A 25901-nucleotide genomic window follows, 5' to 3' on the forward strand; every position below is an offset into this window, starting at 1 on the left:
CGCCTGGGTCTCAGTTACATCACCCACACCTGCTTGCAGCCCCGCCTCCTCCGGACCCAAGCACACCTGTCTGGTATTCTAGTCACACCAGCTGCCGGGCCCTGCAAGGTAATAAATGAGCTCCTGCGAGGACTGTACAACCCACGTCCAAGCATTTCTTCATTCCTGCTTCCAGGGAATGGGCTCCGTTAATCATGACCCGAGGAAGAAACACCTTCCTTGAGGTCCATGAATGCAAAAGAGACGTTCCAATGATGGCCTTTGCAGACTGCAGGGGAAGCGGCCCCCCAACACCTGTAAAGGGATGTGAGGGCCTCCCAGTGACCTGCAGAGGTGGCCGCTGGCTCTGTCCTCACGATGCAGAGACTCACACTCGGCAGCCGATGGTGGAAAGGGAACCCACGGGGTCAGTTCTTGTGGCCGAGTCTCACCTGCTTGGCTATTCCAATCCTGCTCATCAAAACTGAACACTGCCTGGTCCTAATGGAGACTTACTGCTTGGTGCTGAGCATGGGTCTTAGGAAGTTTCCTACCTTGCCCCTGATAGGCCGAGAGCATGTTCCGGCCTGTTCTGGAATGTTCCATAGCCTTCCCCTGGACCTGCTGCCCATTCCCCAGGACAGACTCTTAGAGCTGGAAGGATCAGCCTTCTTCTTTTTAGAGAGGAGAGGAACTTGGCCCAGGGAAGTTTAAATGACTTGCCCCCCAAAACAAACAAACAAACAAACAAACAAAAAATTACTTGCCCCAACCACACTGCAGATCATAGGCAACTCAGCCTATAATGGAACTGATGGAACTGCTGCTTTCATTTCTTTTTCCTTCTAAAGGTCAACAAGCCTGTACTGCCCCCCTTCTCTGCACTGTCCTGGTTCCAGAGACTCTAGTACAGAGGTCCTCTGCTTTTTACCCTTCACTTTCCAATATTATTGATTGTATGTTATACTCCTATTATACTTTTTAATGGTTATGACCTCACTTAGATGACCACTTTAAAAAAAATTATTTATTTGTTTGTTTGTTTATTTATTTATTTATTTATTTATTTATTTATTTATGAGACAGAGAACAAGCAGGGGGACTAGGAGAAACACACTCCCCGCTGAGTGCAGAGCCTATCTCACAACCCTGAGAGATCACGACATGAGCTGAAATCAAGAGTTGGATGCTTAACTGACTGAGCCACCCAGGGAGCTTAGAAACCCCGCCCCCCCATGTCTTTTTTTTTTTTAATGCATACTCCTGGGCAGCCCAGGTGGCTCAGCGGTTTAGTGCCACCTTCAGCCTAGGGTGTGATCCTGGGGACCCAGGATCAAGTCCCACGTCAGGCTCCCTGCATGGAGCCTGCTTCTCCCTCTGCCTGCGTCTCTGCCTCTCTCTCTCTCTCTCTGTTGTCTCTTGTGAATGAATAAATAAAATCTTTAAAAAAAAAAAAAAGCATACTCCTGAGCCCCTCCCAGGCCTTCTGAATCTGAATCTCCAGGCAAGAGGCCCAGGGATCTGTATTTTAGCCAGCGGGAGATAATTTTAGGACCAGAAGGAGTTGCTCGTTATGGATTGTTCAGTGGCCCCGGATAAATCACTTAGTCTGTGTCTCCCTTACTGTATCTGTAAAATGGTGATGAAGTTTTTCCTTTGCCTCTGGAAGCATGCTTGGCAGGATCGGTGAAGACAATATGCAAAGAAGTATTAACCGATAAGATAACCTTATAACATGCAAAGCGATCCTAAAATGATAGCATCCTTATTTAAAACCCCAGGAGCAAAGCAGCCTGCATCTGTTTGCTCCTGTGTCCCTGGAACATGTTACACATCCAGTAAGCACTTACTGAGTGAAAGAGGCACGACAGAGTCTATCACACCAATGATAGAGCTTTGAAACTAAAACCAAACCCTAGACCAGGGTCTGTAACCTGAGAGCACACGGGAGCCTTGTGCAGACATCACTGGGCTCCTCCCTTCATAAAATTATATCCAACAGTATATTTGGGGGTGCCTGGGTGGTGCGGTCCGTTAAGCATCTGACTCTTGGTTTTGGCTCAGATCCGCTGAGAGTTTTCTCCCCGTCTCCCTCTGCCCCTCCTGCTCTTGCTCTCTCTCTCTAAATAAATAAATCTACTTTTTAAAAAGTGCATTTTAAGACTGCCTTGGCAGAAAGAGGAATATAATCCAGGTCGGATTCATTATTATGTATTCATTATTATTTGCAGGCTTTTCCCTTCTGATTAAAGAAAAATAAAATCAAAGCATTCCCTGAGCCCCTACAAGTATCATGGGCCCCAGTGGGGAGGTGACTGGAGGCCTGGTTGATTGTACCCCTGGAGATTCTGATTCAATTGGTGTGGGCTGTGGCTCGGTGGGGTGGGGGGATTCTGAGGGGCAGCCCCCCGTGTGGGAGGTGGTGGAGCACAATCGCCAGGGCTGGTCCCACTGTGGGGGTCTCAGTAAGAGTCTCTCCCCACTGGAATCCCCAACCTGAAGCCTAAGAGGCTAGCGATGGACGAGGCCCCAGGCCAGGGAGGCCAGGAACGTCCATGCCCACACCATATTCCAAAAGGCTTAAATATAGGGAATAACAATCATTCTGGCCCTTTAGTCCTCAAGATCCCCCGGCTGGGGGTGGTTGGTCTGAAAGTCCTTGCAGGGCTCCCAAGCTAGAGGACTAAGGCGCATCCAGGAAGCCACAGCAAGGGATGGGTTCGGGGGTGGGGGGGCAGCTCCACAGTTCCTCTTTCCCTGCCTACACCAGGAGACACACTCAGAGCCAGACACAACAGCTGGTGGGACACCCAGATGCCACCCTGCAAACACCACAGACATACCCACCCGTGCACCAACACACACATACCCAGACCCCAAGCACCCTCATTGAGGCATGCACACTCCCATGCACTCACATACACACACTCACACAGGCACGCACGCACAGCACATGCATGCACACACATGCAGTCTGGTCACTGATAAACACTTGACCTGATCTAAGAAACAAAGGTAGCATGGTGACAACGAAGGAGGAAGGTTTCCGAGTTAGAAAAGCAAAAAGGGGTAGCCTGGGTGGCTCAGGGGTTTAGCGCGACCTTCAGCCCAGGGTGTGATCCTGGAGACCCAGGATCGAGTCCCGCATCGGGCTCCCAGCATGGAGCCTGCTTCTCCCTCTGCTGTGTCTCTGCCTCTCTCTCTGTGCCTCTCATGAATAAATAAATAAGTATTTTTTAAAAGAAAAGCAACAAAGGAGGGGCGCCTGGGGGACTCAGTAGGTTAAGCATCCAACTCTTGATTTCAGCTCAGGTCGTGATCTCAGGGTCATGGGATTAAGCCCCACATCCTTGAGCTCCCTGCTCAGCAGGACATCTGCTTCTCCCTTTCCCTCTGCTCCTCCCCCTGTGCTCACTCTGTCCCTCGAATAAATAAAGTATTTTTCAAATAATTAATTAACTTTAAAAAGCAAAAAGGCAGGGAAAGTTAACCAGTACAACCACAAAGAAAGGCTCTCAGTGATATGGGGAAAGAATCATGTAATTACACGGTAGAGATGCCAGCACATGCACACACACATACACACACACACACACACACACACACATACACGGGAGCTCCATGCTGTGCTAGCAGCTTCGGGGTTGAGAAGGTGCAGAAGGGCGAGACCCCAGCCTACAACCTCTCCACCAGCCTCATGATGAGGATTTTTTTTTCTACCACTTTAATTTCAAACATGAACAAGAAAGGTAAAATATAGTTTCGAGAACTATCTTAGGGAGGCCTGGGTGGCTCAGCAGTGGAGCCTCTGCCTTCAGCCCAGGGCGTGATCCTGGGGTCCTGGGATCGAGTCCCACGTCGGGCTCCCTGCATGGAGCCTGCTTCTCCCTCTGCCTGTGTCTCTGCCTCTCTTTCTCTCAGTCTATGTCTCTCATGAATAAATAAATAAATAAATCTTTAAAAAAGAGAGAGAGAGAGAGAGAACTATCCTAAGATGCTATGTGAGTTCTTACCATACATGCCCTTCCCTCCTCTGTCAGCCTGGGGTGTGCCGGGAACAAAGCAATAGAAATCCCCCCCTTCCCCGATGGAAGTTGAAAGTGGTCATCAAATGTTTCCCACAATGTCTGAGGATGGCAAAGTCTGCTCGGGTGGCCCAGCTTCAGGGGGAAGTCCCCACCCTCAGGGGCAGATACCTAGGAGAATGTTGCAGCCCTGTGGGCATGTGTCCCTCTTTCTGAGGACCACAGGCAGGTGGGCAGAGCCATGCCCCACCAGAAGCCACCCCATACTGGAAGCTGCACAGAACAGCAAACAAACTTTCAGGCCCCTTGGGCATAGAAGCCCAAAGGCAGCCTCCTCGCAGGGAGGAAACATCGGAGGGACTTGACCTCTAGAGGATGAGGCACCCGCCCCCCCCCCAGCGTGGGCCTGCACTGTTTCCCCGGCCTTCTCCCTCCTGGCTTCAAACAGTTTGCAACGTTAGGTTCGTTTGCTGTCTCTCTGTCCCCTTCTGTGGTCAGCTGCACAAGGGAGGGGACAATGCTCGGCTTCACTGCTGTATCCCAAGCAGGGCGCACAGGTAAACAAGTGACCAACAGCACCTGAGAACTCTATTTTGGAACCTGTAGCATCTTCTCAAAAGAGGGTCCGCTGAGGGGCAGCACCCACCCCTCCTCATTTTTCCAGGCTTATCGAGAGCCCCAGAAGGCCTGAATAGGGTTCACATCGGCCCAGGAGTCGGGACGGGCCAGCCCGGGGTGCAGGTTGCTCCGAATCCAGGTTCTGTGGTCACCGGGCTGCTCCAAATGGCTCTTGCAGCAGAAGATGACAAAGTTCTCCACGCCAGGTTGGTTCAAAATGGGGATCTTTAGCTAGATGCAGCTTTGCAGTAGGAGACAGTGCTTTTTTTTTTTTTTAAGATTTTATTTATTTATTCATGAGAGACAATGAGAGAGAGACAGAGACACAGGCAGAGGGAGAAGCAGGTTCCACGCAAGGAGCCCAACGCGGGACTCGATCCCGGATCCCGGGATCACGCCTCAAGCCAAAGGCAGATGCTCAACCGCTGAGCCACCCAGGTGTCCCTGTAGGAGACAGTTCTTTAAACCAACTGAGAGGTTCCTCAAAAAAGTTACAGGGAATTCACATAGCTCAGCAATCCCACTCCTAGGCAGATCCGCGGGAGAATCGAAAACCGCCGTCCACGCAGAAACCCACAAACGTGAACGCCAGCTTCCGTGGTTCATAGCGGCCCGAGCAAAATGCGGAATAATAGCCCCATACCACAGTGTTTCTCAGCCAGTAGGAGGGTGAAGGGCCAACACATGCTACAACCTGGATGGCCCCCCAAAACAGGAGGCCGACTGACAGAAGCCAGACAGGAAAGGCCAGAGATCATATGACTGCATTTATGTGAAATATCCCAAAGAGGCCAATCCAGAGGCACAGGAGGCAAATTAGAGGCTGCCACGTGCCGGGAGAGGGGCGAAGGGGCGTGAGCGCTTCACACAGTGTGGAGCTGTATGTGGGGCCCATGAAAATGTTTGCAAGTTGGAAGGGGCGATGGCTGCGCAGCACCGTGGATGTTCTAAATGGCACGGCATTCGACATTTTAATGGAGGAGAATTTCAGCTTAAAAAAAAAAAAACAGGGGATCTCTGGGTGGTCCAGAAGTTTGGCGCCTGCCTTCGGCCTGGGGTGTGATCCTGGAGTCCCGGGATCAAGTCCCACGTCGGGCTCCCTGCATGGGGCCTGCTTCTCCCTCTGCCTAGGTCTCTGCCTCCCTCCCTCTCTCTCTCTCTCTCTGTCTCTCATGAATAAATAAATAAAATCTTAAAAAAAAAAAAAAAGAGGAGGGATGCCTGGTTTTGCTCAGGGCATGATTCTGGGCTGGAGTCCCAGGATGGAGTCCCATGTCAGGCCCCTTGTGTAGGGCCTGCTTCTCCACCTGCCTGTGTCTTTGCCTCTCTTTCTATGTTTCTCATGAATAAATAAGATCTTAAAAAAACAAAACAAAACAAAAAAAAAACAACAAGCCACCAGAAATATGGGCAGGGCCGTGCTGAGCCCACCACTCACACTTAACCAGGCAGGGCTGTGTTTGGCACCCCAGCTGTACGAGGCCCCGGGTACAGCAGGTGTCGATCCATGAGAAACAAGGCCAAGACCACACGTGGCAGACCAGAGACTCCCAGATGTTGCCCTTTGTGCTCACTTTGAACGGTGACCCCCCCCCCCACACACACACAACCCTACAAACAGGTTCACCAACACTGTGCTATTAGAACGCAGTCACTCCCCACGCCCCCACACCAAGCTGATGCTGCCTATTTGGGAAACAGCTTGTGGCCACTTAGGGACGCTGCCCACCGAGAGCTTTAGACCCCCTCGAATGTGTGGTACATCCGCACAATGGAATACACTCGACACAAACGAGCTCTCAAGCCACGAGAAGACGGGGAGGAAGCTTCAATGCATAATGCTAAGAGCAAGGAGCCAATCTGAAAAGGCTCCGTCCTGGATGATTCCAGCTCTGAAACACTCTGGAAAAGGCCAAGCTATGGAGACAGTGAAAGGATTCACGGTTGCCAGGGGTTAAGGAGGAGGGAGGGATGAATCCACAGGATGGATGGACCACCGGATGTCCAGGGCTGTGAAACCAGTCTGTAGGATCCTTCAAGGGCAGACACATGGCATCACATTTTTGTCCAAACCCATAGAAGGTGCACCGCCAGGAGTGCACCCTGTTGGAAACCCTGGACTTTGTGTGTTGATGTGTCCGCACAGATTTATTCTTGGTAACAAATCCCCTCTGCGGAGGGGGCGGGTGGGATGGGTAGGGGACAGGGGGTGCGTGGGAAATCTCTGTACTTTCTGCTCAGATTTGCTGTGAACCTCAAACTGATCTCAAATAGCTTATTTCAAAGGGAAATAAAGGCACTTAAAAGCATGAACATTTTCCTAATATTGTGGAGACTGGACACAAAACGGTTAAACACGCAAGCCGGTACACTTGGCTGTTAACTGTGTGTGTGTGTGTGTTAATCTGAGCCTCAGAATCTTGTTTCTTTAAAATTCTTAGACTGGGGAGAAAAAGAAAAAAAAAAAACACCAACTGAAAAAACTCCTGGTTTCTCTCTTTCATCGCCTGGCTGGATCTACTTAGAATTCTCTCATGCGCCTATGAAAAACAGACGGCTCATTGTAAACATTTGAGTCATACATGCAGGAGATAACTTTAATAGGATCAAAAATGCAAATCAGAATTTGGGAAGTAAAAATTCTAACATCTACATTTACTCCCAACGGAGATCTTTGAGCCCAGAAAGTCAGAGGAGGATTTAACATCCTGCACATGAGACACTGTCGCTGGGGGAGAAAAGCAAAGCCAAGCTGTGTGAGTGTATGAAGCTGCACTGATGAATAGCTCGGCGCCCAACAGAAGAGCTCTCAGTAGCAACTGGGAAGCCAGTTGTCCCAGAGAAAACATTTTCATGGGTAGCGCCGTGGTCAGCCAGGAAGCAGTCATGTGCTTCCAGTTGGCTCTAATAGAAGCTCTGTCTGAATACTTTTTGTTAACGAGACACAAGCCACCACTTCTGGAGAAGCCCACCTCTCCCAGACGGACTCACAGTAGGAAAAACAGGACACACAGCCATTTGAGGCTTAAATTGGTAACCCTCTTCGTTGAGGTCCAAGTAGGTATAAAGGTCTTGCATCACCTGAAAGTGGTTCCATGTTAACAAACTTAACTCTGAAAGCCCAGATGAACAGAGACTAAACAAAAGATCCTTTTTTTTTTTTTATTTCCAAAAGAGCCTTTTGATTTGCAACCATATAGGAGTAAGCCTGCATTCTCAACAATACAAGGGAATGATAAAAAATTAAAAAAAAAATACAAGGGAATGAAGGATGGAGGCTTCCTACTCTGGGCATCTGACTTTATTTTTAGTTCCACAGAGTAGGTTTTATGGTCCTTGAAATAGGGCTGTTGTTTTGCAGACTCTGCATATGTAATTAATAACAGCTTGAGACCATTTGTATACCCCCATCTGAGCAAAACTGCTAAATATGCATGGCCTTCATTTTGTCAAATGAAAAGGAAAAAGACACAAACAAGATCGGGTGAGCGGCAATTTTGGGGGGACTGTGCAAGTTGGGGTCTAAATGACAACGTTAGCCACACCAAGATGATGGTCTTCTCCTGTGCCTTCTGAAAAATGAAGCTTTATCGCCAGGTAGGAAAAGGATTGATGGCATTCACATTCCCGGCCAGTTACAATGCCCCCTTCTAGCATCTCACAACTGCCCCGGATCAATTAACAAAGCATGTTTTGTTTGCAGAATGAATGAGGACCGCTTTCTTCTGTGCATTTTCTCAAAACTTGAAAGCTGTGGCCTGCTGCCATAGATGATGCCTGGTGGGTTCCAACAGCCTAACGTCCCAGTCGGACTCGCTAGCAATCCACCCGAATCAACATCGGTCATCTTGACATCGAAGGATATTCAGCGAGTCTGACGTTTTTAATCACGAGAGGTTTTCTACCCTTATGGAACAAGTAAAGGTTCTTTGTGGCTGGAAAACACAAGATTTCCTTCACATCATAAGAACTTATAAATAGTTCACCGAGTGAACCAAAGATTTTATTTTTTAATTTATTTTTTTTAAGACCTTATTTTTTAAAAGCAGGTAACACCAAAGGACTATGTCGTATCCGTATTCATTGCAAAAATAATTACTGGGACTTTCAAAATATCAAAAGAATAAGCTGGATCACTGGTTACAACTATAATTTTCGGCCAATATACACATTTTTGTGTGTGTGTGTGTGTGTGTGTGTGTGTGTGTGTGTTCCAGGTCTAGGCTTCCTTTCTATGTATTATCATTCATGTGCATTCTCTGTGTCTATTATCATCAAAATGGGGACACTTGTAACTCGAGCCCAGTTTTATCTTGATTTCAAAGCTGATGCAGCAGCTAAACGATAACTCTGATTTGCTGATTGAGTCCTAGAAATCATGTCTTCTGATGTCATACAACAAATCGTATCTCTGAAAAATAAAGTCAGAATTCAAACTCCTTTGAAACAGGTAAGTCCCCAAGCTCTCCAGCACCATGGTACCTGGATGCTCACACTGTGCTTTCCTCTGTTTCTCTAAACACACCACTGGGAACCCCAAAGGGGTCCCACTTGAAGAGTTCCATTATAGAGGTTTTTGTAGAACTGCACTAAACCCACAAAGAGGCTATGGATAAAAATCATCCATTGCTTTTTCTGTTAAGAACCAAAAAAAAAAAAAAAGAGTGCCTTCCTTGGGAAGTAGGAAAGTAGTAACAATCCTACAGTTAAGAAAAATGGTTCTATAAATCCCTCCTTCCAAAATTATGTTCAAAGGTGTTTAAGACCCAAAGGGGGTCATAAAAATGGTGAATATAAATGACTCCCCTACTAGAAAAAAAGCCCTTCGTGCAAAGTGGCTGCGGGTCTGGTGCGGAGAACCAAGGAAAAGATCCATGGTCAAGACCCGACCCTACATGTTTCTAGCACGTATTAATGATCTCAAGGGTGTAAATGTGGTGGGTGTGAATTGTTCCTCCTTATGCTGAAAGAAGGAATGAAAAAATCAAAGTGAATTTGTGTGCTAACGAAAAGGCTCTGAGAGGCAAGCCCTTTGTTTCTAAGGCAAGAGTTTTGTCATCGGAAGTGGGAACAGATGCACATGGTGGCAGGCACTGAAGGTGGGGCCGGCCGTCTGCGGGCCAGGACAGTCTCAAAAATAAGGCAAGCCGCAGCTTCTCGGTTTGAGACCACCCCCAGGAAGGCCCACGGAGGCCAGTAAACGAAGCTGGCCCATGGCAAACCACCCGAAGATATTCAGACAGGGGCGACAGTCACAGTTAAGGTGGGGTGCCTTGGGGTCACGGCAGGCGGGAACCAGCATTCAAGGTGAATGTCTTTGCATGTCCTGCGCACGACTCCAAGCAGCAATCTCTGGGGTTTTTGGAGGTGTGTTACTTTTTGCGATATATTTTTTCCCCAAAAAGAAGACACGAGGGTGGAGCCCCTGGAGAGATGAGGCCACCAAGGTGGAACGGGGCCGGGTGAGGGTTGCAGAGCACTCCGGGCAGCACGCAGCTTCCTCCAGGTCTGGCCGAGTCCTACAAACGCTTGTAGGTGCCCAGGAGAGCTTTGCAGTTGGGACAGTAGTGGTCCACGTCCTGCAGGGCGTCCACACAGAAGGGGATGAAGCAGCAGCCCGCGATGCACCTGAAGAATAAAAAACAGCCACACACGGAGCGCGTTACTCTCTGTAACAGTTTCAGATGGTGGCCACCAAAAAGATAGGTCAGGTGTCCTGACCCCTCTGAACCTATGGCTCTGACCTTACTTGGACTCAAGGTCATTGCAGGTGTCATGAATGAGCTCAAGACGGGATCCATCCTGGGAGGTCCAGGTGGGCTCCCTCAACCCCATGACTGATGTCCTTCCAAGAGGAGGGGACACACAGAAAGACAGGAGGGGGCAAAGAGGCGGATTGAAATCTGGCAGCCAGGAGCCAGGGACCACCCAGGCCACCGGAAGCTGGGAGCAGTAAGGAAAGGATTCTGCACTCCTGAGAGCCTTCAGGGGCAGCGCAGCACCTTGCTTGGGACGTTTGGCTTCCAAAATCCGGAGAAGATAAATCTTGGTTGTTTTAAGCCGCCAGGATTGTGGTTTTTGGGAATGGCAGCCCGAGGAAACGAAGCCACCAGCCAATGCCAGGACTGCTCTCGGATACACTGCCCTCGGTGTGTTTTCAAATCTTGGGTCATCTGAGCATCTGTCACTCTTAGATTGGGGTCAGTGACCTTCTTGCGTAAAGGGCCAGCTAGTCCACATTTTAGGCAACACAGGCCTTGTTTTGCCGAGGCCTGCACACTGCCATAGATAATCTGTAAACAGATGGTGCGATATGTTCCCACAGAACTAAAATGGGCTGGAGTTTACTAACCCTGGTGTCTAGACTGATCACTCTTCCCTGTGTAGAAGCTGCTTCTGACAGCAACAACGGAACAAAATTCCCCAAATGACTTCTCTTCATCTAGTAACCCACTATCAACACACCCAGGCAGGACCTGCAGGTGGCCTGTGGTAGAAGACAATAGATCTGATCTTTGTCCCCAGTTCCCAGGCAATTAGTTCCAAAAAACTCTTGGAATTTCCTGAGCTGACAGGTGAGCCTTCTGTTATTCAAACCAAACCCCTTTCAATTACACCTGATTTTATGCTAATAAGGCCACCAGGGCAGAGGAGAGAAAATGAGTGGGAAAAATCAGAGAGGGTGACACAACATGAGAGACTCCTAACTCTGGGAAACGAACAAGGGGTAGTGGAAGGGGAGGTGGGCGGGGGGTGGGGGTGACTGGGTGACGGGCACTGAGGGGGGCACCTGATGGGATGAGCACTGGGTGTTATACTATATGTTGGCAAATCGAACTCCAATAAAAAAATATACAAAAAAAAAAAAAAAAAAGGACAGGGCTGGTCACCAGAAAGACCCTTGGTTCACGGTGGTTCGAAGGTTAGAACTTTCAGCCCCAACCACAGACCGCAGGGAGGGAACTGGGGCTGGGATCGGGTTATAAACCCTCTTGAGCAACTGTATTCGGACAGCTTCAGGATTGGTAAACACATCCTTGTGCCAGGAGAGTGGTGCACCCCAACTCCACGGCAACAGAAGTGCCTGCACTGGGGACCCCTCTGGACCTCGTCCTATGTATCTCTTCATCTAGCTCTTGTTTTATTTGTATCCTTCATAATAAACTGATAAATGCAAGGAAAGTGTCTTTCTGAGTTCTGTGAGCCATTCTAGCAAATTATCAAAGGTGAGGAAGGAATAACAGGACCCTCAATTTATAGCTGGTCATCAAAAGTGTGGGTGACCTGAGGCTTGTGACTGGGGGCACCCCCACAGCCTTATGACCAATGTTTGCCCAAATTTTTTAAAAATCAACATTTTAGGGGTGCCTGGGTGGCTCCATCGTTTAAGCATCTGCCTTTGGCTCAGGTCATGACCCCAGGATCCTGGGATCAAGCCCACATCTGAGCACATATGGGGCTCTCGGGCTTGCATCTGGCTCCCTGCTCAGTAGGGAGCCTGCTTCTCCCTCTCCCTCTCTGCCTGCCACTCCTCCTACTTGTGCTCCTTCTTTCTCACTGTCAGGTAAATGAATAAAATCTTAAAAAAAAAAAATCAACATCAGCCTAGGGAGTATAATCAATAATATAGTAATATTTATATGGTGACAGATGGTAATTAGACCTATCATGGTGACTTCATAATGTATAAAAACATCAAATAACTATCTTGTATATCTGAAATTGATAGAATATTGTATGTCAATTATAATTCAATTTTTTTATTATAATTCAATTTTTTAAAAATCATCTATGTACAGGAAGACATTGATTTACAAAAAGCAGAAACAGGATGCAGCCTGACCAGGAAACAATCTTATGAAAAGAATTTCCTCCTACTGCCTAAGTTTACCCAAGTTCAAGAAAGGGCAGCCACAGTGCCTTAGCACTAATCCTTACTTGGCTCTCCTGCATTACAAACACAGCTCCATGATACCTCCAGCTTTCAGGGGAGGGAACTGGAGCACAGAGAGCTGAGGTCACTTGCCCAGTCACACACCAGTGAGAGGTAGGATTAGAACCCACAATACCATATTTAAGGAAGAAAAGAAGGGAGGGACAGAAAAGCTGCCTCGATTTGAGAGCTGGATCGTTCAATAGTTCTGACCCTCAATAGCTCTCATCCTGTCCTTCCCCAGTTTTCAAAGATAAAAATGAGTTTTAATACAAAAATGTCCCAGGACGATGAACTTTTATTTCACATTTCCTGCCCAGGGGCTGAAGAGGTCAGCCATCACTGCAGTCCCGTGGGCAGGACGGGGAAACAGGTGCCAATAAACCTGTTTGGTCTCCTTTCCACCCCACTGAACATGTGTCTTCAAGGAAGCTAAGCTCTCCAGGGCTTTGAGCCTCTCTCTTCGAAATGAGGAAGAGAAACACCGTTCCTTCTAGAGCTAAGCCACCAATGAGGAACACGCCAGTTGTACAAGAGGCCAGGGCTCCTAAAAAAAAAAAAGATGCACAGATACCGTTTCCTTCGAGGGAGAAAAATAGAGCCCATGTGGTTTTTCTGAGTGACTCCCAGGCCAGGAATAAAGAGGCTGCCTTTATCTGTTTGTTTGTTTTTTTTTTGGGGGGGGGGGCGGATAATTAAACTGCGTTCCGTCAAATCTCTCCAGAACAAAAACCATAATTTCTTGCAATATACTACCCTTGGTGCAGACATAAACATACACTTTCCCTGTGTAGACAATGCGAAAAATACTTGGAGTCATAAAAAGATAAGTTTCAAAGAGAGGGGCGCCTGGGTGGCTCAGTTAGTTAAGTGTCTACTTTTGACTCAGGTCATGATCCTGGGGTCCTAGGATGGAGCCCCATGCCGGGCTCCTCACTCAGCGGGGAGTCTGCTTCTCCCTCTCCCTCTGCCTGCAGCTCTCCTTGCTTGTGCTCTCTCTTTTTTTTTTTTTTTTTTTTGTTGCTTGTGCTCTCTATCAAATAAATAAAGTCTTAAAAAAGAAAAAAATTTCAAAGAGATCGCTATCAAGTATTATAACGTGCACGTTGTTCAAAGCTTCTCTCAGAGTCAGGCAAACATTATTATCATTAACTCGGTTGTGAAATCCTTCCAAAAAAAAAAAAAGACACTGCTCAGGGTATCACTCGACAGATGCAGGGGGCTGCTATGCTAGGCCCTGCACGCAGGGAGTGGTCTGAGCAGGCAGAGGGGGGACAGCAGCTTCTAGGTGCTGGTCGGCTCAAGAGCAGCGGTTCCCAGAAGGGAGGGGTGGGTGCCCTGGGCATCAACGGCAGAGGTCAGGGGGTGCAGCTTGCCAACCTGCGGTGCTGGGGACAGGGGTGGGGGGGCAACACAGATAGATGTGATACAGATTGAGAGGAAGGAGGAGGAGCCTGGGGTCCGTGAGGGCCCTGGGACTTACCCCAGCAGGCACAGGCTCCCGCAAGAGAGCCAGGTGAGGGCACCGGCATTATAGGACAGCTGGGTCACAATCATCTTGTTGCAGGAAGGACAGCACATCTGGATCGGACGGTCAAAAAAGGAGATGGGCTGCTGCACGTAGACGGTCTGCACGGCGACTGGCGGGACAGGTAGAGGCGATCGGTGAATGGAGAGAGCATCCGCTAGACGACCCGGGATGGGGGGGGGCTGGGTCCCCACGGGGGCTGGTGCGCCCACCACTTGCAGGAGCCAAAGGGTGGACGCCACCCAGGTGCCCGCGGACAGGTGAGCAAATGGCTAAGCACAATGGGATCTACCCACGCGGCGGAGGCTCGCTCAGCCTTAAAAGGACACCCTGACCCGCGCTCCAACACGGATGAGCCGTCAGGATGTTGTGCTGAGTGCCACGAGCCAGGCATAGGACAAGGCCTGCACGATTTCACGTATGGGAGGCACCTCAAGTCATCCAATTCACAGAGGAGATGGTGGGTGCCAGGAAGGGGTGGGGGGGGCAACGGGGAGCTGCTGTTTACTGGGTCTGGAGGTTCAATTTTACAAGATTTAAACATTCTGGTTGGGGGGGGTGCTGGGTGGTTCCGTCCTTGAAGCACCTGCCTTGGTTTGGTCATGGTCATGATCTCAGCATCCTGGGATCGAGTCCCGCATCAGGCCCCCTGCACAGCAGGGAGCCTGCTTCTCCCTCTGCCTCTGCCCCTCCCCCTGCTTGCGCTCCCTTTCTCTCTCCCTCTCTCTCTGATGAATAAATTGTAAAGATAGGGGGATCCCTGGATGGCTCAGCGGTTTAGTGCCTGCCTTCGGCCCAGGACATGATCCTGGGGTCCTGGGATCGAGTCCCACATCGGGCTCCCTGCATGGAGCCTGCTTCTCCCTCGGCCTGTGTCTCTGTCTCTGTCTCTGTCTGTCTCTGTCTCCCATGAATAAACAAAATCTTTAAATAAATAAATAAATAAATTTTTAAAATATCTTTAAAAGTTCTAGAAAGAGATGGTGGTGACAGTTTCAAGACCACTTCAATGTGTTTAATGCCATTCAACTGTACACCAAGAGACGCTAAATTTAGGTGACAAATTTACCTTATGTGTGCTTTACCAAAACAGTGGCAGATTTCCAGCATTATCATTTGGGGGGCTTGCATGCCCCTGACCCCCTTGCCACGTGAGATGGGGAGGAGTTCCTGGAGCGGGGGTCTGGCTCAGCACGACCAGGCTTTCAAACTCACTGACCACAGAATCGGGTGGGGAACTTACTGCCAATGTTGCCAATGCAGGTTCCTGGGCCCTATACCCACCCCCAGCCCCTACCGCTGAGACAGGCTGAGTCAGCAGGTCTGGGGCAGGGTCCCCAGAAGGCTCTTTAAGCTCCCTGTGTGGTTCGATAAAGGTGGTCTGCAGATAGTAATTCCAGAAACAGTGATATGATAGGGTTTTAGCCTCAATTTTCTTCATCCATAGATTAGTGGTTGCCAGGGACTGGGGGGATGGGGAGGGGTGGCTAATGGGGACGGGGTTTCTTTCTGGGGTGATGGAAATATTCTGGAATTGGCGCCGATGCTTGCACTGACACCATTGCATCAGACACCTTCAAAGAGTGAACCCTATGGAGTTAATGGGAATTGTATCTCAATTTAACTCTTTTATTTTTTACAACTGGAAGTAACACGGTTGCTGCCAGGGTCCCATGAGAGGATAGTAAAGAACCTGACACTCTGGGTCACAGCGAACCCAGATCAAACCCTCGATGAAACACTCCCCTCCTTTCACACGTGGCTCCGGACTCCTTAATAGGTCCAACCCCCCCGTGACAGGGCTGGAGTTGGTACCAAGCCGGGGAACACTGGCCCAGGCTTTGCAACGAGTCCGGGAATCGAGCTGATACATGAAACAAAGATATAAAATAGTGCTAAAAAGAGCAAACTATGTGAAAAACATGTACAGGCGTTCCCGGTTACCAGAGGAGAGCCCAGAGTGATATAAATCATGAAGTCCTTAAGCATTCAGAATGTTTTTGCGTTTTGGCAAAGTTGCTTAAGCTCATATTTCTGTCAGAGTGACTCCCTTCTGTTCCTCTCTGCGGTGCTGAAATGCCGTTTCTATAATCTGTGTATTAGGGGAAATTAATTATTGTACTAGCTCTCAGAACTTAATTGTCCTAGAAAGACCTAGGAAGTCTTTCCTTCCAGAAAAAGCAGTATTTGAGCATACTATAACACCTACATGTAAACTGTGTAAAAGTCTTTTTTTTTTTTTTTTTTTTGGTACAGAATGAATTTTTGATCAGAGCATGATGAGTCTGAAGTCACTTTGTTCTCTTCTGTGTGATAGCGTCAAAGTTACTCGAGCCCGGGGACAAGAGCTCACTTTTATCAAATGACTCCTCAGAGAACTTCATTTCATCAGAACAACCCACTGAAGGAGTCACCTGATGAGCCCTATTTTACAGGAGGGGAAACTGAGTCACCAGGCAGTTAGGTGAATCCAGGCAGTCTGACCCACTGGCCTAGTCTCTGAGCTGGCTATTCCCTTCTCGGCTGCTTGTGATACTGAATCACCTATGCACCTGGGCGCACCTGGGTGCACCTGGGCAGCGGGAAGTCCCCAGGGATAAGGCCATGAAGAAGTAGCTAGAAGGCAGGGAAGCAGGCTGGGACAGCACCAGCTCAACCATTCCTAACTCCCAGTTGTTTCTGCTCCTTCTCCCACTCCAGCCCTGGCCTCGGGGCAGGGTCTGTCCCAGGGAGTGTCAGCAGGAAGGGTAGGGGCCTTTGAAGGCAAACTCCCATTCCCCAATTCCTCTGGGATGACTGGTGGGCAGTTAGCACCAAAAGATCGGTTTGTGGCTGATGTGGGAAAGCTCATAAACTGTGCTTTATTGGGGAGAAGACATGAGCCCCCCACCCCCACCCCAGAGGTGGAACCCAGAAGACTAGAAGTGACATTCCAGGGCGAGGGGTCAGGCCAGACTGACTGGCACTTCACTTGGACTTTAGGCAGAGTCACCTCTGTGGCTCCCCTGATTCTCGCAGGGGCCCCAAGGCCAGGGTGGAGGGCGAAGAAGACAGGTAAGGGGGCGCGGGAGGTGGCACGTACTTGCATTGGCGTTGGGGACGGGCACTGGCTGGGTGTAGTAGGCTGGCGGATTCATGCCCTTGCCATCCGGGCCCGTCACCAGCCCCGTGGTCGGCCCTGGCGCAGGGGCAGGAGGCATAGGGAAGTAACTATTGACGGCCACCGTCTCTTCATAGGATGGCGGCGCAGTTGGCACCGAGGAAGGCCCAGCGGCCGCCTGGTAGGATCCTGGAACAGACATTTTACCTAAAGCAAAAGCAGAAGACACCAGATCAGAAATACAAGTGACACCTCTCTCTCTCTCTCTCTTTTCCATACCAATCTTCCCAATTTCTACCAAATGGAAAATAGGAAGAAATGGCTCGCGTGCAGCCTTGTCCAAAAACCAGAAAGGGAGTTAGCATCCCTCCTAGACCCAAGCATTATCACCGTAACGAAGGATTCCCTAAATAAAGCTAAAAGGTAAACAGTTACAACCAAAAATCATCAAAACCTAGAAGGTCCCAAAGGCACACATCGCCCCAATCAGAGCAGACGCTTCTCTCCTGGCGCTTTGAAACTACCAACCAACGACGGCCCCGTCTTTCACATCGAGTGTCGTCCTCTCCTCTTTAACCACTGTGGGTTTTTTTTTTTTTTTTTTTACTAAAAGCATCTTAGGTGCCGGAAAAGACAAAGGTGTTCCAAGTCAACCACAAACTATGTCACTGTATCTGCGAATATAGTGGGGGGCGGGGGGGCGGGGCAGAGGAAGTCAGAGGGCAGAGGCACCCGGTGGGATGCCATCTACACCCAGTTCAGAAGCAGGCGAAATGAGTCATGAGCCACCAGTCAGGAAAGCAGTTAAATCCTGAAGGGGTGGGGAGTGGTGGCTGGAAGGGGTGGGGTGGGAGGTGGGGAGGGGGGGTGGGGGGTGTTCTAGGGGTTGGCCCTGTTCTTATTCTTCATCTGGGGGTAGGCTTGGGTGGTATGCACACTATGTGAAAATCCAAGTGATGCAATGAAGATGTGTGCACTTTTCTGCTTATATGTTAGTTTTTGAAAAAGTAAACACACACACCACACACACCACACACACCACACACACACACACCAGCTCCCATTTTGCAAAAGGAGTATCAGAGCAGCTAGGCACGTATTTCCTTCTATGAGGCCAAAGAAAGGGCCCCCTCGCCACTGCCTTTCCCCCCACACACACCCTGGGGTGGGGGGCAGAGCTGATGCCCGCCTAGAATTACGTGGCCTGTACCCAGGGTGTGTTCCTGTCTGCAGCCCCGTGCTCAGCAGCCCCAGGGCAGCTGGAGAAGGACACAGTGCTGCCCTTTGTATGGCTCTGTTTTTCTAAATGGGCAGGGCTCACGCTGCCTTAGAAGATCCATTCAAACCTGCCTCAGGAGAAATAGGGAAATGAGCTCCCAGGGCGGTGTGCCATGGTCCATGGTCCGGGGACTTAGGCAGGCCTCTTCCCCCACATGCTGCCCCCGTGGGAAGTGGAGGCAGCAATTAACTCTGCCAAGGGGAGAAGGAGAGACTCCTTGGAGGAAGCTCTGCCTTTAAGCGGAGACCAACAAAGGAGAATGAGATCTCTAGGTGGAAAGAGAGGTTCCACCTCAAAGGGGAAGGAGAAGCATGGGAAAGTGGACACATGTAAAACAAAGTCAATAAATAAAGCTAGACAGGTTGGGGCCGGGTTGTAGAAAATTTGAAAGCCCTATGGAGGTGTTTAGGCTTTATCGAATAAGCCTGCCAGATGGAACCTTCTGGAAGGATGGAAACCTTCTCCATTTGGGCTGTCCAATATGACTGCACGCGCACACGTCTAATACTGCATGCAAACTGTTAGAAAACTTACATAAATTGACAGAAACTTACCTAAGTTTTCCCACATCTCCAAGGGGCACCTTGGCTATGTGAATCTACTTTTCCAAGAGCAAATTTAATGAGCTCTGAATCTATATCAGGCGTCTCTGACAAAATATTAGCATCCAATTTGGGATCTGATGTCAACATAAAACACACCCTGGATTTTGAAAAACTGTAAGACATTCACGTGAAGTACTTCATTCATAATTTTTTATACTGACTGTACGTGGAAACGATGATATTCCAGATAGGTGGGGTTAAGTAAACTGTGTCTATGCACTTTTTAAAATGTGGCTACTGGGACGCCTGGGTGGCTCAGCGGTTGAGACCCTGCCTTCAGCTCAGGGTGTGATCCTGGAGACCCGGGATCGAGTCCCATGTCAGGCTCCCTGCATGGAGCCTGCTTCTCCCTCTGCCTGTGTCTCTGCCTCTCGCTCTCTCTGTGTCTCTCATGAATAAATAAATAAAATCTTTAAAATAAATAAATAAATAAATAAATAAATAAATAAATAAATAAATAAATAAATAAATAAAAAAATGTGGCTACTAAAAAATTGTTAAACTGCCTCTGTGGCTCACACTTTCTGCTTCTACAGGTCAGCAGCACTGTGGAACAAGGGGAGCCATGCAAGGTGATAGAGAAGAGGAAAGGTCTGACCCAAGAAAGTGTAGATGGAGCAAGTCCGTAAGAGAAGCTCGAAGCAAACCTTAGAAGGCCCCTATGCGTGGGTGGAGGGGATGGCGGGTGGCGGCTACGTTCAAGTCCAGAAGAGACCGTTAATCAGGAAGGCAGAAGGGCAGCTAATGAGATTGCAGGGCATCTTTGTGCAAACGGGTCCGGGGTTTAAAAAAAAAGAATGATTGTGAAGGGGCACGTGGGTGGCTCAGCGGTTGAGCATCTGCCTTTGGCTCCGGGCCTCATCCCAGGTCCCGGGATGATAGAGTCCAGCATGGGGATCCCCATGGGGAGCCTGCTTCTCCCTCAGCCTGTGGCTCGCTTGCTCTCTCTGATGAGTCTCTCATGAATAAATAAATAAAATCTTAAAAAAAAAAAAAAGATTGTGAGAAGCGGTTATGGTATGTTGTCAGTTTCCTCTGACACATGGGAACAGAAAAGCAGAAGGAGGAAAGGAGACGAGCACAAACAGCAGCCCGGGACACTTCGTTACCAGGTTCACCCCCCAAGCTGGATGATGTTCCTTCCCCTTGAGCTCCAGGAACCATTTCCTCCTCCTCCGCCTCCTCCTCCCCCACCTCTCCCTCCTCCTCCTCCCCCTCCTCTCCCTCCCTCCCCGCCCCCCCACTCATCACCACCACCACCCACCTCCCCGCAGCTGCTTCTGGGCCCGGCCTGCGTGTGCAGACTCTGGCTGGGGCCCAGCAGGCCGCCTGGGTGCTCTGGAGGAATTTGCGACCTCACCAAACGTCAAGGACTCGCTGTCCCTTCCTGTCTCAGGAAAGGCAGACAGACCCCCGGCTGCCTACACAATTTATTACAAAAAACTGACTCACAACAGAAAACCGCAAGAGCCGAGAACACCGGTCGGACAGAAGGCCTAAAATAGCTCGGTGTGCCGCGGTTTGCAAGGGCGGCTTGCAAGGGGAGCGCTCCGGGAGGGGGAGAATGAGGTCCTGGGGCACCCTGAATTGTGCAGAAAAAAGTTTGGGTTAAACCGCTTGGGAAACCATGACTCAACTCATGCCTCCACTTCAAAACCTTTGCTCCCTCCTCCCAAAGTGACCAAAGGCAGCCAGAAGCTGTGTTGTCAAGAGCCAACGGGGAGGGTTTGGGGGTGGGGACCTCCTCTCCTCTCAAGGAAGGAAGGGCCCTCGCTTCTGGAAACCCAGGCTGGCCGGGTTGGCCGGGTTATCGTGCAGGCATCACTGGTCTCCAGGCCGCGGCCTAGTTTCCGAGCTTCAGGACGCTGCCTCTTGGGAGCATTGCTGTTGTATCCAACAGCCACGTCAACACGCTTAGAACTCTAAAAAGGATACAAGAGCAACAGGGCTGGGGGAATAAAAGCAAAACAAAACCCATAACCAGCTGGTCTGAAGGCTTTCTATAGAAATTCCAAAGCCTCCCTGCCCCAGGCCCCAGGCCAGGAAATGCCACATCGCTTGGGCCTATTTCTCTTTCTTTTTCTCCCAAAGCTCCCCCATTTCTTTTTAATTTGGTTTCCCCAGGGGGCAGGAGGCCCACCCCGTCAGTGGTAAAGGATCCGATCAACCTGCCTCCACCTCCTGGTCCTCACCCCCCAGCGCTCTCCCGGCAAGTCTCTCACCGCAACACCCACACGCACAGACACGCACACCGTGGTGCAAGACACAGAAATAGACTACACGCGCGCACACACATGCACACGCTCCCCAGTCAGCACAGAACCCTCCAGATCAGGCCACCTAAGTGCTGCGGCGCGAGCACAGTTCCATCTAATACCCTGTGGGACAAACACCAAAGCATCTCTGGGTTCCACACAAGAGCCAAGAGCGGGGCCACAGCTCCGCCACATAAAAGCACAGCCTTGAGAATGCTTTTGGCGACAGTGGCCCTGGGAGGTTGGGGCAGTGTCTGCGGTGCCAGGTTGTCATGGTTACTGGGAGCCTGGGGGGGGTGGATAAAGGAGCAAACGAGGGGCTCTCCTTCCTCCCTCCCCACTTGGGTTATTAGGCCCCTGAGTGGCTTTTCTCTACTGCCTGCTGGAAAGGACACATGGAAGGCGATCTTCCACCCAAGTTCTCCCCACCCCCACCCCCCCAGTCCCCCCAGAGATCAAGGAAACGCTCAGGGTTGGGGAGCTGCGCGATGCCCATCTCTGAATGGCTCTGCCATTAGCCACTTCCAAGTGCTTCCAAATCCGCAGGCAGGCATTCCAAACCCATTGTTTGAACCGGAAAATATGACCAGGGCTGCCTCCCTGGGCTTGTAGCCTTTGCAGCACCAGGCGACCCGGAGACAGGGCTCAGCCCATGGCTCTGCTGCTACCTTCCTGAAATTCTCAAGACTTAGGGAGCTGGGCCCCCAGGTCACGCAGCCCAGGGTGACCGCAGGGCACAGGAAAGAGAAAGGAGGCACAGGTGATGCACGGAGATGCATTCCTAACGGCGAGACGGGATGCGGACCTGGAAATCTCACGATCCTGGCCCCCACCTTCTCACCTGTAAATGCGCCCCTTGGAATCCCAGGGTCCCTAGCTGAAAATTCCCTTTGCTCCAAGTCTCCACCATTTCCTCCACGAGGGAGCCTCGCTCTTAAATGGGCAGCGAGGGAGAGACGGGATATTTATTCCTGGGCTTTCGGGACCGAGACTGGCAGTTGCTCGTTCATCCAACCCAGGTATATAGAACAGGATTTCTCCGTCTTGTTTTCATTATAGCTGCCTCCACCACCACCACCACCCCCCTTTGCCCCCGAGGAGAAAAATTAAATTATATTTAAATTTAATTAATTAATTTAAATATAATTTAATTTCTGCCTAACAAGAGAAAATGAAATACTAAGAAATGAGATTTCGTTGGAGAGGGCTGAGTTTGGGAGGGCCACACACCACTGTCATCTCTAAGACTTCTTCTTTCTTTTCTTTCTTTTTTTAAATTTTTTTTACCTCTCTCCTAACCCAAAACTGACTTTCGCTCCCCTGGGTCCCCATTGAGAATGGGAGAGGGAGGTAGAGGGGATGAAGTATTTGGGTGCCAGGGAGTTTTTCAAATCACCATCCCTTAGTATGCCCAGAACGTGTCTCTCCTTGACGTCATAAATGCAGTTGTCCGAACAAATTTTAACCTTTTACTGACCAAGTCCTGAGGTCCCTTATACTCGTATGTTCTTTTCCGACTATGCCCAGCTCACTCACAATTTAACCTAATGGGCCGCAACCAAGGGAGGTGGGCAGGGGGAAGGGGCCCAGCCCGGGGAAGACGCGCCTCTGCCTAACGGGCCCACGCAGGATCGGACTGGCCGGTGTCCACTCCCTCTGCAGCCAGCGTCCTCTGAGTCTTGAATCCACATGCAACCTGCTGGATCCTCACACAGGAAGAAACCAAAGGGTACTACGGGTACCAGATAACCAGGCTGTTTGTTTTTTTCTTTTTTTAAAGATTTTATTTATTTATTCATGAGAGACACAGAGAGAAATGCAGAGACACAGGCAGAGGGAGAAGCAGGCTCCCTGTGGGGAGCTTGATGTGGGACTTGATCCTGGGACTCCAGGATCATGCTCTGGGCCAAAGGCAGGCACCAAGCCGCTGAGCCAACCAGGCTGTTTGAACCTTCCTTGAGACTCTTGGGAGTCCAGAGGTCCTGGGGTGAGCAAAATCCCCTACCCATCAACTACTCCCTACCCCTGCCCCCAGATTCACAACTGTGTTAAGATGAACCGGCCCCAGCTCTGTACTTCACACCCTCACATGCGTCACCCCACAGTCCTCACACCACTGAGCGAATCACTGTTAACATCCTCCCATCTCACACACGAGAAAGCTGGGAGGTCAAGCTGCTTGTTCAAAGTCATGCAGATGGAGGAGGGAGGGCTAGGGTTTGAACACCTCCCAGGTCGGCAGACACAGACACAGTCAGCAGCCTTGTTTTGCACACCTTACCCACAAATGAAACATGAAAATGTTTGATCCACACATTGGAAGGCCTTCCTCTCTCTCTCTCTGCCTCCCTTACATGTGTAAAAAGATGCATTTACTGCAGACGTTCAAGCCAGGGTGAAAAAATACCTATTGTGGATTCCAACTGATTTTCTCAACTGATGACAGGTCATGATCTCAGGGTCCTGGGATCAAGCCCAGAGTTAAGCGAGGAGTCTGCTTGAGATTCGCTTTCCCTCTGCCATGCACCCTCCCCGACCCAACAAAAAATAAATCTTTAAAAACAAAACTAAACTGCTTCTTTAATAAGACCAGGGAACCCAGGACCTTAATATCAACCAAAAGCAGATATCCACAAAGCTCTTCCTTCTCATTCTGGAGGAAAGACAGACAGAAGGGGAACCTCCCTGAGATACAATGCAAGTCCGAAGCTGCATAGTTAAAGGACCTTGTGGTGCCAGGCGTCGCTGCCACCTGCTGTAACATCCAGGTGGGAAAGGCAAAAGCCCCTTGCCAGCAGAGTCTCAGAGCAGCTCAGTCCCAGGCTTTTTTTTTCTTTTTTTTTTTTAATTTTATTTATTTATTCATAAGAGACAGAGAGAGAGAGGCAGAGACACAAGCAGAAGGAGAAGCAGGCTCCCTGTGAGGAGCCTGATGCGGGACTTGATCCCAGGACCCTGGAATCATGACCTGAGCTGAAGGCAGACGCTCAACCGCTGGGCCCCCCAGGCACCCCAAGCCCCCAGCCTTTTAATATGGCTCTGTTGAAAGAGAAGGAAAGTGCCCTCAAAATCCTGGAGAGAAGCCACGCTGTCAGGCCCTGCGATCCTCACATCCTGAGCTGAGATGAATGAATCGCTCCTGAGACCTCATGATACTGAAATAAACCCAGAGAGGCCTCGCTTTCAGCTGCAGATCTCTTCCTAAAAAGTTCAGCCTGAACGGTCTCGGAATTCCCTGGAACACCCCACCCCACTGGGGGCTGCTATTGTAGGTGTCCGCCACTGCTTTGGGGACCAACCTCCTGGTTCTGTGCCCGCACAGATGTGTGACCCATGTTTGCGGAGGTGAGCCCTGCAGTGCTCTGCCTGGAATCCTAAATTCCCAGGGAAAGAGCTGCCCCCTGGGAAGTCTCTGACCTCTGGGAAGTCTGGCGACAACCAGCACACCAGCCTTTCCGCTGCAGACTCAGCCCCGACAGATCGCCGGGCGAAAACGTGATGCCAAAGGACAGAAGCCAGATGCCAAGATCACACAGGGTATGAGTCCATTTCCATGAAATGCCCAGAACTGGACACCCAGAAGGTCAGTCGGTGCTGGTCAGGGGCTGGAGGAAGGGTGTGGGGAGGAAATGGGGGGGGAGGACTGTTAACGGGCATAGGTTAACTGGGGTGATGAAATGTTCTGGGGGCGCCTGGGAGCTCAGTCGGTTAAGCAGCTGCCTTCAGCTCAGGTCATGATCCTGGGATCGAGTCCCGCACTGGGTTCCTTGCTCAGTGGAGAGCCTGCTTCTCCCTCTGCCCCTCCCTCATTGTGGGCTCTCTCTCTAAAAATAAACAAAATCTTTAAAAGAAAGCTCCTGGAACTTGAGAGAGGTGATGTTTGCACAACAATGAGAGCGTGCGTGCTGCAGGCCACTGAACTGTACACTCTGAGATGGTGAATTTTATGCAATGCGAGCTTAACCTCAGTCGAAAAGGGGGAAATAAAGGCATTGCTAGAAACCTCGAGCCGTAGTCCTCACAAGCCAAGGCTGAGCCTCCAAATTCACCACCAGGCTTATCAGCTCAGCCCAGCCTGTGGTTCCATTTACCTAAAACCAAAACCACTGGGGTCTTTCGGACGTGCCCTGTGCCCCCAAGACTAGAATGACCGAAGATCCTGAGTTGCCCGGGATGGAGGGGGTTCCCAGGGCACAATGAACCCCCACCCCCAACCCCGCCTCCCACTTCACCACCCACGATGCTGCACATCTTTGATGCGTCTGCAGCCTGGCTTCGACGTCCCCGGGCACGCTCTTGCCACTGCCCTGGCTTTCCTTCCTTCCCGGGGCGTTGAAAATTCCTCTCCACTGTCATCCTCCAGCTTGCACATCACCTCCCCGGAGAGTTGATCTTTGGCCTCCCCAGGGGAGAATTAATTCCTGCTTGAACCTCTCTCCACCATGTAGAGATCAAGGGTGCCAGACTGCGTCTGGTCAGATGGCATGCCTCACGGCATGACTTTGGTGCCTCAGTTATCCCATTCATAAAATGGGAACACTGGTAGTGTCTTAAGGCTCATGGGAGGATTAAATGAATC

At 50.1% G+C, this 25901-nt stretch overlaps 1 protein-coding gene across 1 annotated transcript in view; it reads right to left on the reverse strand.

Annotated features, from left to right (window-relative positions):
- Window positions 1-7770: 7770 nt before the first annotated feature.
- Window positions 7771-25901, reverse strand: part of LITAF (lipopolysaccharide induced TNF factor) — a 30438-nt gene continuing 12307 nt past the window's right edge. Inside the window, exons 2-4 of the mRNA XM_077906648.1 lie at window positions 17166-17390; window positions 14039-14195; window positions 7771-10250 (exon numbers count right to left, since the gene is read on the reverse strand). Of these exons, the coding sequence (XP_077762774.1) occupies window positions 10142-10250; window positions 14039-14195; window positions 17166-17385 (486 nt within the window). The 5' untranslated portion in view covers window positions 17386-17390 and the 3' untranslated portion in view covers window positions 7771-10141. The remainder of the gene's footprint in view (window positions 10251-14038; window positions 14196-17165; window positions 17391-25901) is intronic.

Source organism: Canis aureus, chromosome 8, assembly GCF_053574225.1.
Source record: "Canis aureus isolate CA01 chromosome 8, VMU_Caureus_v.1.0, whole genome shotgun sequence".
NCBI classification, from domain to species: Eukaryota; Metazoa; Chordata; class Mammalia; order Carnivora; family Canidae; genus Canis; species Canis aureus.